The 12,103-nt window shown below is 35.0% G+C and overlaps 1 protein-coding gene across 1 annotated transcript; it reads left to right on the top strand.

Moving 5' to 3' along the window:
* Window positions 1-3,924: 3,924 nt before the first annotated feature.
* On the top strand, window positions 3,925-7,017 carry LOC118344876 (40S ribosomal protein S9-2). Its single transcript, XM_035686641.1, has 3 exons — window positions 3,925-4,072; window positions 4,384-4,765; window positions 6,578-7,017. Exons 1-3 carry the CDS (start codon window positions 4,045-4,047, stop codon window positions 6,759-6,761), a joined length of 594 nt encoding a protein of 197 aa, XP_035542534.1. The 5' UTR covers window positions 3,925-4,044; the 3' UTR covers window positions 6,762-7,017.
* The last annotated feature ends 5,086 nt before the right edge of the window (window positions 7,018-12,103 follow it).

The following is a 12,103-nucleotide window of genomic DNA, read 5'->3' as shown; positions in this document are numbered from 1 at the left end:
TACTTAACTAAATTTAGAATTCTAAAAGATAGTCAAACAAATATTTTGTTTAACACTATAATCAATAAATCATAGTATTTAAATTACTTAAAATACTAATTTATAATTTAGTAGAAGAATACTTGGCTATTTTAAAATAAGTCATGAAACTTAAATTCTTAAAATAAGTTTTATTTCTTAACATAATTATTAACTCTTATAAGAAACCTAATAAATTCCATTAATTTCTTAACATAGTAATTTTATTAAAATCCTACTAAATTGACATAGAAAATATTAACTAAAATATTAGACTCAATAGTATACTTTGAAATATAATTCAAATTCTTTAAACACTTCCTTATAAAATAACATTTGACTAATATATTTATTTAATTAAAAACTTTGGGTTTAAATTATTAGTCTAGTTTTAATTGAGGAAACAGTCTATTTAAAATAATAAGAATAGTTTCTGTAAAAAGAATATAACCTGGCCATAACATATTATTATTACTACATGAGCCCAACAAAACAAAATCAGTCCAAATCCCACGCACAAGGGCTTAGGGCCCAAGGCCCATCAAAACTTACGGATTCTTTCTAGAATCCAAAAACACGGCTAAACAAAAGGAAAAATAGAGAGTTGAGAGAGAGGGAAGGCCACTGCGATGGAGTAACTCACCGAGAGAGGGCTGAGGGCGACGGCGGCGCTGGGTGGCTAGGAGTGACCGGCAACGCGACTGGGGGTGTCCCTATGGTGGTGCGGCATCGAGTGAGGAAGAGAGAGAGAGAGAGAGTTTAGAGAGAGAACCGAAACTACTGAAACAAAAGGGACTAGCGGCGGTTGAGATCTTACCGGAAAGGAGTGGGTGCGTTGGGGCTGAGCTGGTCGGCAAGTTCTGGCTCCACGAGTGGTGCTCCGACGTCCTATGGTGGTCGGTGGCAGTTGGGCAGAACCTACGACTCAAACGAAAGTGTTGATACTCGGGTATTTCAGAAATAGGGGATTCTCGCGACTTACAATTTTCTCCTCTCATATACGGGTAAGCACATTTTATAATGGTAGAATGATAGAGAAAAAATAAGAGAAATCCTAGAAGAGTAGAGACGTGCACGTGCAAGAGAGATACTCAGCAACATAGTTGGTTTTCCACTAGGATGTTTGCAAAACCACTGAGAAACATACGGGTTTGGTGGTTTGAAGTGTTTAAACAGAAGCTAACGACGAGATGAGGTTCGGTGACTAGAGGAAAAATTAAACTTTAAATTTCAAAACAAAACCGTAGTAAACGTAATCTAATACGCTTTAGAAATCCTTATTAAAACGAAACTCTAACAAATCTTAAATAACAACTATAATAGAAAATATAAAGATAAAGTAAATATAAATTCTAATAAAACTATAATTATAATAATATAAATTCTAAAATAAAAAATTTACTAGAAAAATTACTTATATACCCTAACCCCACTTGGTTGACCTGAATGAATAGTGGTGAAATGGATATGCGTGATCGATTTTGAATGAAACGTTTAGGATTCGTTTGGATAGTAAGTTGAGATGATGAATAATTCTACATATAATTATGAAGTGCATAAATGCCACTTAATCAATTTGAAAAAGAGTGGGGTCTACTATTAAAAAAATTAATTTTTTTCATGTAGATCTCATGTTTTATTCATTTTGTTCAAAGCAATTATTACGCAGCGGTTGCACAATTTATAGTTATAAATATATTTTCTCTTTTAAAAATTTGTGTGTTTGATTTTAGAAGTGAGATAAGATAGTTTTAACTTTTTAGAGATTTGATAGTTGTGGATCTCACCAATTATTGCATAATATTTGTAATGGCTGAGTATTATGTATAAATATAATTATATTAAGTAAGAGTATATAATAAATTACATGCCCCAAAAAATATTAAAAAGAGTATATAATAAATTACATGCCCCAAAAAATATTAAAATCACATAATTAAAATAAAATAATTTTCTGAACTTAAATTAATCAATTATTCTTGGCATTTTCAAAATTTATAGAAGGTCGTAATTCTAAAAAATGGAAATTATTTTTATAATATATATCATTCTAATTATATGAGAAATTATTTGTTATTGCATTTCCAATCCCCAAAATTTAAATATGTCAATATTAACAATTATTGATGGGTTCGGGAAAAAATGGACAATTTGATCTTTGCATTACAACAACAGAAATGTATCATCCGTTTCAAAAAAGCCAAAGTCACTATGTTTTCTCCTTTCCGTTAAAAAACATAGTGACTTCTCCGCATAAAAAGAAAAAATTATTGACAGTGAGATCTATTTTGTCGTTATGTGAAAATAGGGAAAGAGATATCTGAAACATCTTTAATTTAAGATGAATTGTGAATAGTAATGAGATGAGTTGTGAATAGTAGTGAGATTTGTGAGTTAAAGTTACTGAATAGTAATAAATAATAGTAAGATGAGTTGAGATGAGTTGAGATAAGTTGAGATGAGCTGAGATCTCTTTCGAATCCAAACGTCTCCTAAATCTTTACGTTTGGATACAAAACAGTTTCTCCATACATAGTGAGTTGAGATGTTTTTCTCAAATCTCAAACCAAATTGCACCTTAATTATTCATGTCATATTATGGCTAATTCATGAATAATACAAATCTAATTGACTTGGACACCGATCTAAATAATGTAGCGCAACTTGACACCCATACTTTTCAGTGATAAGGGTGACAATATATGACACATCTCGTAAACTTGATACAAGCACAATATAAAATAAGCGAGTTTGAGTTTGATATAAATGAATTTGTATCAAAACAGATTGATTCAATAAGACACAATTAATAAATTGATCAATAGTAAGTTAACTCACAATTAATCGGTATAGCACGAATAAATCCAATTTTCAAATTCTAATAGATGTTTTAATTTTATATGACTTTTAGTTTGAAGCGCATGTGATACACGCATAGGTCAAAGATTGCACTAGGATTACATAAAAGACATTTCAGTAATTCATATATGATACAGATGGGATCAATGCATCACCTAGCAATTTTTTGCAATGATTGTCGAGGGTACGAAAATAAGGAAGGGATGTAGGTCATCTATTTTAATACAAAAACTAAGGTCTTGTTTGATTACGTAGTTCAAATGTGATAAATTGTTTTATTAAAAGTTGAATGAAATATTATTATAATATTATTTTATTTTAAAATAATAAAAAATTAAATTATTTATTATATTTTATGTATAAATTTGATAAAATTATAATAATTTGATAAAATAAGATAATTTAATTTTGTCTAACTAAATCAACCCTAAAAGTAAGCAAAAAAGAGGGGAAAAAGTCCTAGCGAACCATCAGAATTAGTGCAAAGGTTCACCCACTGAATACGGGCTTTTAGCCCAAGGAAGCTTTCCCCTGCTTGGTCTGAGATCACTATACTCCCTCCTTAACTGCAATGACTTCCACTTTTTTTGGGAAAAAGTGGAGGTTCGTATTAAAAAAAGCAAGTTTTTTTTTTGGTGTGAGTTCTAGTTGTTAAAAATTTTACTCATCATTTTCATATCACGCGTTTTACATAATTTTTTATTTTTTTCTCTTACCAAATATATAATATATAGATGATGAATAGAAGAATTTAATTAATTTTAAAAAAATAAAATTAAAAAAATAAAAATAAAATATGATATATGAAAATGATAAATAATAAAACTTTTTTTTTTTTAAAAAAAGGAGCGCAAGAAATTCATACGCTCTAAAACTGTACAAAATATTTAATCCTATAAATAGTCTAATCTTATTAGTATGGAGACTTGATCGGCTTTGTTCAGCCCATAAGAATTGAAACATTAGCAGTGGCCACTTATCACATGGGCCGTAATAGTTTCGGCCCACTAGGGCTAGGATTAGGGTTTAGTCGTTGGGAAGAAAACATATAAAGGCACTCATGCCGCCCCCCCTGCTTCAATCTCCAACCAGGCCAGACCGTCCGTCCTCGTCAGTCGTCATAGGCTTCAGATCGTGGACTGAGGACAGGCACACCGGAAAAGCACCATGGTGCACGTCTCCTTTTACCGAAACTGTAAGTCTTCCGTGTCCAACAGCCTTTTGTTTGATTTCTCCGCACTTTTTTTTTTAAGTCAGGATATTTGAAAGCATGTTTCACTTTCTGGTGTGAGATCTATTTCATTTATCTTTTTTTTCCCATAATTTATTTGTTCAAACGAACTCGGCAATTTTTTAGAAAAAAAATGTGAACACCAAATCAATCATTGTCCTCCATAAGTAAGAGACTATCATAGGACTGAATTTTAGTGAGTGTTTTTTGGTCTAACGCCATTTTTGAGGGTCTGATGAGAGACAGATTGGCGTTTTGATTGGTATATACATCAGATGGGAAGACCTTTAAGAAGCCCAGACGTCCATATGAGAAGGAGCGTCTGGACGCGGAGCTGAAGCTTGTGGGAGAGTATGGGCTGCGGTGCAAGAGGGAGCTGTGGAGGGTGCAGTATGCGCTCAGTCGCATTCGTAACAATGCGAGAATGCTTTTGACCCTGGACGAGAAGAACCCACGTCGGATTTTCGAGGGTGAAGCTCTTCTCAGGAGGATGAACAGGTACGGGCTTTTGGACGAGAGCCAGAACAAGCTCGATTACGTGTTGGCCCTCACTGTCGAGAACTTTCTGGAGCGCCGTCTCCAAACCCTGGTCTTCAAGTCCGGTATGGCCAAGTCCATTCACCACGCCAGAGTGCTTATCAGGCAGAGGCATATTAGGTAATATATAGTTGATAAAACTTCCCAGAGGATCTTATATGTTATGTTTTCTGATTTTGTCTTTTACTTCTTGTGCCTTGCATCTGCGTTCATTTTATTTTCGTCGTTTCATTGCTTATAAGTTGATGAATTTGGTTTTTAATTTTTTGAATTTATATAGATATTTTGTTTAGGAGTCTGAATTTTCGTATGACTCGTTTTTTATCTGTTTTAGTCAATATTCAACTGATTGGTCTGTGGTTATCAAGAAAAAAAATTTGTCTAAGTCCCTTTATTTTTGTTTAATCAAGTCCGGGATTTCCCATTAGATTTGTCTTAATAATATTTATGACTTATCAAAAAAAATTATGTTATGATTTTTCCATTTTTTAGTCATTCATTCAAAACGAAATTTGAAGAATCTAAATAGATAAGAGCACATATATTGATGTTCAAAACTAAGCCACATTAAATGAATTTAAGTTACACGGATAACCAACCTTGGGAGGTAGAGTTCAATGTAACCAGTAAACTTTAATTGCCCCCCGCCATGCCCCTCTCCCGCAGGCTTAGAAATTTCATAAAGTGGATGAGTTTGGATTTTAATGAAAAGAGGGGAAGTGGAAAAACAGAGAAGGGGGAGAACAAGATGGGAGAGAAAAAGGAAACAAGGAGAAGAAAATTTGTCATCAATTACTTACAAAAAAAATAGACTAGAAAGCTAAAACCTAATAAAAAATATAATCAATCAATCCCCCAGCCACAAAGTTTGTGATTGAGCTGTCTTCCACATTGTCATTCATACATGAGTGGTGGGCCATATCTGGTAGCCACACAAATCCGAATTGAACAAGCCAGGTATTTTTTTTTTCTGTTGACTCGTATTTTGTTTTTGGAAACATCAGTGGTTTGTGGGCCTTCCAAATTTGATAATTGTAATGTCTAACTATTTGCTAGTGTTGAGCACTTGTATTGAGAATTCCATTACTTTCTTTAGCTTAGCTTTAGTGTAAGGCATATTATTATGGTGGTCTTAACTGCTAATTTTTAAAGTGAGGTTTTGTTAAACTCGGTGGATGACAAAAAATAGAATTTGTTGCAAGAATGAGATCAAAAAAATGTTAAACGAGTCCAAACTTATTTTGGCATATTTTTTTCCTTCCCTGCCTTTTTTCATTTGACTAAAAATCTTGTGGAGCCACTTTTTTGAAGATAAAAACAGGAAAAGATAAATTTTAGGAGATTTGAAGCTTGCATTAAAAAAATGTAGGAAGTTGACTATAAGAATTACTTCATAATATATGATGTTTAAGGAGTATGGTATCGATTTATATTGCCCTCCCAAAATCATAGCTCTGAGATCAATATGGTTCATTCTCAAATTGTTAGTTGTGAGGATCTCAAGTGTAAACTTTGTTGTTGAGATCACTATTATTTGAAGAACAAATTCCTGAGCTTGGCAGGTTGTTTCCTGTGGGCTTGGGTTAACCAGGGCATATTCTATGACGTTTACTTGTCCATCAATCAGCATTGGCCTGTTCCCCTGAATTTATGGGTTGATTATGTTAAATAGTAGGCTTGATTTATGGTAGTTACTCCAGTGGATCATGCGCCCCCCCGTCCCCCAATCCATTGTTCCCATCCCATCCCCTGTGTGCATGCCCTTGGGGTGATCGATTGACAGTTTATGGACTCGGAAGACCTGACCTGTGAGTGATCGATTGACGGTTTATGGACTCTGTGAAATTTCTGTCTATTTTATTTTCTGGATTATTTTGTTTAGGACATATATAATTGGTGAGGTAGTAATATCAATCTATTTGGCCCTTTCAGAGTTGGGAGACAGGTAGTCAATATTCCCTCATTCATGGTGAGAGTGGATTCACAGAAGCACATTGATTTTTCACTCACAAGTCCCTTTGGTGGCGGGCGCCCTGGGAGAGTGAAGCGCAGGAACCAGAAGGCTGCCTCTAAGAAGGCTGCTGGTGGAGATGGAGATGAAGAGGAGGAAGAGTGAGCTCAACTTTAAATATAAGTGGACAATGGTACTAGTAGGGTTTTCTGTTATGGTTTACCATTTCCTTTCAAACTATAATTGTGCTTTTTGAGAATGATAAATCCATAGGGAAGTTTTGCTTGTTATTTTCTTGGATATTGTTGGGAATATGTTTATTTTGGTTCTTTTTGGATATTAGGTGACTCGTCCTACATGAGGAATTATCTTGAATTTCATGCAAAAACTATTAATTTTATGATGTGAGTTGATTTGGGTCGGTAGAAAAAAAGCTTTTAGAAGAAAAATCAATTTACAAAGCTGTTTATTATTGACACAGCAACACTACTGATGATTATTATTATTATTATTAACTGCTCACTAAATGGTATATTTACTACACTAACTTGTAATTAGCAAAGTTTTGGCTATCCGGAGGAAATATAACGCCTTGAATAACATTCGTACTAGGAATCAATGTTTGGTTTTGTACGCTTCTTGTTATTGAAGTGGATGATGACATTTTTTATTTGTATGTTTCAGTCGATGACAAATTATGATAAGGAGAGTTATAAGTCCATCCAAGTGGTAATTTTATTAGGATATTATTATTATTATTGTCTTAATTCATGTGGGTAGATATTGAGACAAAATATCTACCCACATGAATTTAAGACAATAATAATTTAATCTCAACCCTACCGAGATCAGCTTAATCTATCACCTTAATTAAGACAAATCTCGAAAGGAAAGAACTATCACCTTGATCCATGATGACTGCCGAGATCAGCTTATGAAAATGAGATTGTGATGCCCAAATCAAAGATATTGCTCCCAAGTATGCTGAATTGTGGAACAAGCACATAATGCCATGGAAGTATGGTCCAAGAGCTCGTTAACATGTGCAGCTATTGCCAATGTATTGTAGTTGGTGATTACTCTTTTACTAGAAGAGTTTGGTACCCAATTATCACCCCAAATGCGAATCTGATTCACTTTTCCAATCCTCCATAAACAACCTGTCTGTATCACTGATTTCGCTTCATAAATACTACGCCAAATAAGAGAATGATTAGAGCCCAAAGCCAAAGATAAGAAGTCACTGTTTGGAAAATATTTTGTTTTGAATTCATTTGTAAAACAAAGAATCATAATTAGGAAGGAGTCTCCATCCCTGTTTAGTCAAGAAAGCCAAATTAAAAGCTTCTAAATCCCAAAAGCCCATCCCTCCTTCATACTTTGAATTACACAATTTCTACCAATTGACCCATGAACTCTCGGTTCTTGACCTCACTAGCCCCACCAGAACCTAGCAATCATAATTTCTAAATCCTTATAAAAGTCTGTAGGTAACTTAAAACAACTCAATAGTATAAATTGAAATGACTTGCACAACAACTTTAATGAGTATTTCACCGTCTGCTTGAGAAAAAAAAAAATTATATTTCCACCCTTGAAACTTAGCCCAAAATTTCTCTTTAATATCCTGGAAAATAAAATATTTTGATAGACTAACAAAAGAGGGTAATTTGAGATATTTAGCATGGTGTTGAATGGTTTGCACACCTCAGCTGGCCTTAATAACAGCCACTTCCTCCACACAAGTATTCGGAAAGATAAGTAATTCAATTCTGGTCTTCCCCGAGGCTGCCACATAAGGTGATAAAATTTACTGAATATTTTTCATTTGCAGAAATTGATGCTTGGCAGAAAATAATGCTATCATTAGCCCAAAAAAAAAAAAAAAGTAACTAATACATCGAGCATTGTTACAAACACGAATCTCCATTAAAAAGGCATGTGTCTCAACTTCCCGTAGCATTGAAGAGAGTACCTCAACACAGAAAACAAACAAGGAGAAAGAGGACAAACAAGTTTAATAACATCGGTAGGGACTCCATTAAGTAAGGGTGATCCCCGCCCCTACGGGGCGAGGCCACCCCTCCCCGGCCCCTTGCCCCCCGCATATGCGGAGGGTGGGGAATTTTTTCCCGTACCCCGCCCCAGCATGGGCGGGGTGGGGTACCCCGTCCCGCTGCCGGGGTGCAGGGGTGGACTCCCATCCGTCCGCACCCCGCATCCCCTTAATGTGCCTTCGGTCCAGTACACTTTTCTGGACTCTAAATGGCCTAGAATCGATTTTTGGGCCACTTTAGACCCACAATCAGTTTTTGAGCCACTTTGAACCCATAATTTAACTTAAGAAATATATAGATTTAAAAACTGAAACAAAAATATATATATATATAGAGAATCATAGATTGAACTATTAAGTAGATATTAAATTTCAACTATTAACTAATTAAGTAATAATCATCATTAAAGCACTAAGCTAAAATAAGTAGTTTACAATTATACAAATTAAGAGAACTATTACACTATTACAAACTCCTCTAAAAAAATAAATATTACAAATTGTACAATTAACTATTGTAGCAAGATTACAATTAATTGTAAATTAACAAAATCATATTTTTTCAATTTGATCCATTTGATTTTGGGGTGGAGCCGTAGCAGTGAGTTCACTGAATGGTGAGTTGTGTCGATTGCTGTGAGACTGAAAATCAAGATCATAAAAGTTAATAAGTTATAAAACCTAAAATATTAATAAGTTAAAAATAAATAAAAAAAAATTAAAATTAAAAAGTTATAAAGATGAAACAAAATTTTAAATACAAAAAATAATTAAGGGAGAAATTGTACAAACCATGGCAATGGTGGGTCCAATACAAAGTCATACTGCATCAGAGGTAGCCGTAGACGTCGTCTCATGTATCACTATAAGTATTAAATTTGAAATCAAATTAATAAATACCAATTAAATTAAAATAAATAAATAAAATTAGAAAATAAAATTAAAATAAATATCAAATCCAGACTGATCATCACCCTTCTCCTCGACATCGGCCTTCTCATACTCAAGAACATCCGGAACATGAATTGAAGTTCCCTTGATCTAATTCTGCGTGCAAATCAAAACTTCCACAGTAGCAAGGGTTAATGAACTCCGAAATGAATCTAATACACGCTCTCCGATGCTAAAGACCAACTTTGAGGCTACGGTGCTAACAGGAATGACAAAAAGTGTGCGGGCTATCTCTCCAAGGATGTGATACTTCATGGCATTCACCTTCCACCAACTTAATATATCAAAATATCATGAAAATGGTATAATCTATACTGCTAAGTATCTGTTTATCTCTTAGAACTCCTGAGAAAGAGGGTCTGCTCATACCTCTCACTCCACTCCAATTTACGTCTTTTCCCAACTTCGATTTCAGGAAACTATGAACCTGAGGCTAAGGGAGTAGGTGTAAGTGTCGCAATATTACCACCCCGCAGGGTGGAAAACTCATCAAATAATCTATTAAGGGTTTCCCGAACCCTTGCTGCAATAAGCTCAGCCCATACTTCCTCATACTTGCTTGCCCCTATGTAAGGCCAAATCTAAATATCATGACATCCAACTTATACCTCGAGTCAAAGACGACAGCTACATATAACAAAATATTAGCCCTAGTTAAGTCTCCCCAATACTTGTTGTACTTTGTCCTCATAATCAATGTCATCTCCCGCAGCCTAATGTGACTACCCGCGACCATGTCATCTAATTCTTCTTTTATCCTACATATTTGCTGACATACAACATTGGATGTAGGGTACAAAGTTCCAGATAGCCTCGTGGTGACATCGTAAAAAAGCCTCAAAAACTCTACAAAAATAACTACAATTTCTCAATCATCATCTACGGGTTTCTCCAATCCCTCGTGATCATCAAAATATTTAACATATTAGATGTCTTCGTCACCCAATAATGCAAATGCCAACTTATATTCTTGGGCCGCCTCCAACATCAGAAATGTTGAATTCCATCGTATAAGTATATCAGTACAAAGGCCCTTCTTAAATGTTAGGCCCACAGATCTCGCAGCAACCTTGAACTTCTCCAACCTCGAAGGAAAAGATCTCGCCTATCTCACAGTAGTCCTAACCCGAGCAATCGAGTCATGAAGATCCCTCAAACCATCAGTGACAATCAGATTTAGAATATGTGCCGCACATCTCACATGCAGACACACACCACCTATGAGTGTCTTATTTGCCTCTCTAAGATAGGTCTTCAGATGTCTCAATGCGACATCGTTAGACGAGGCATTATCGACTGTGACTGTAACAACTCGAGTCAACCTCCACTCCTTTATTGCGGCCTCCAAGGCCTTTCCAATTGTCTCACATTTATGATCGATGATTTTACAAAACTTCATAATTTTATTTTGCAATGTCCAATAACAATCAATAAAATGCAAAGTCAAAGACATATAATTAAAATTTTGGATCGATGTCCAAGTGTCAGTGGCTCGACAAACAAATTGATCCGCCAATTGACCCTTCAACTTCTCATTTTCAGTGTAAAAATATTTTTTTACATCCTTTGCCACCGTGTGGCGAAAAGGAATATTAAAGATTAGTTCCAAGTAGCAAGAATACGCTTGGAACCCTTTCCCATCAACAAGTTGAAAAGGTAGCTCGTCCATGATGACCATACGAGCTAAGTGTCTTCTACACTCATCGGGATCATACTTAGTATACCCCTTCAAAGTTGCATCCCCACTAGTCTCATCCGCCATTTTCTAAAGTCCAATTTCTAACCTAGATTAGTTTTTCTCTTATAATGATCTTAATATTAGATTTTTTTTGCATTGCTCTTCTAAGTGCACCTTCAGTTGTAAGGTGCCATGTTTCCTATAGTGACATCCATAAATTTTTTCACAATAGTTACACTTGCCTTGCGGGTTACTTGGGTCACCACCCTCTAGTTTGGTGAAATGACTCCAAACTATTGAAACAGGTTTCTTGCTGGGCTTGGGGGCGGGGCAAGGTGCTGTAGGGCTAGGTGTAGGGGTATGAGTAGGAGGGATAGGTGTAGGTGTAGGTGTAGGTGTAGGTGTAGAGGTAAAGGTGCCCTCGGCCTAAAAAAGAGAGCTGGCACTAAAATCTGATGGCATATCCATGAACTCAAGCAAAAAAGAAATTTGAAATTATAGAAAACATAGCAACATGCCAACTATTTATTAACAATAGAGATTATAGTTTCTTAGACTTGAAAGACTATAAGCATAGCAACTAATCCAAATAACATAAAAAAAAAAAAAAAAAAAGTATCGCTTCACATTCATATATTCTACAATTATAAGCCACCACGCATTAATATCCTTCTAGTTTTTTAAAGATCATAAAGGATAAAATCTAAAATTGTAAGGCACCACCCCCCCTCCCCATTTTCTCAGCCTCCAAACACATTATTACAAAAACACTTTTACTTGTGTTTTAAATGTCCCCAATACATCTTCAAAAGTATTATTTTT

Source organism: Juglans regia, chromosome 16, assembly GCF_001411555.2.
Source record: "Juglans regia cultivar Chandler chromosome 16, Walnut 2.0, whole genome shotgun sequence".
Taxonomy (NCBI): Eukaryota; Viridiplantae; Streptophyta; class Magnoliopsida; order Fagales; family Juglandaceae; genus Juglans; species Juglans regia.
The sequence above is the reverse complement of the archived record's forward strand: the minus strand, read 5'-3'. Positions and strand labels throughout refer to the sequence as shown.

Bases quoted from the DNA above. Each gene is read 5' to 3' on its own strand.
- LOC118344876 (XM_035686641.1), top strand. From the start codon at position 4,045: ATGGTGCACGTCTCCTTTTACCGAAACT. The intron at 4,073-4,383 runs GTAAGTCTTCCG...TATATACATCAG, and splicing joins CGTCTCCTTTTACCGAAACT to ATGGGAAGACCTTTAAGAAG. The intron at 4,766-6,577 runs GTAATATATAGT...TGGCCCTTTCAG, and splicing joins ATCAGGCAGAGGCATATTAG to AGTTGGGAGACAGGTAGTCA.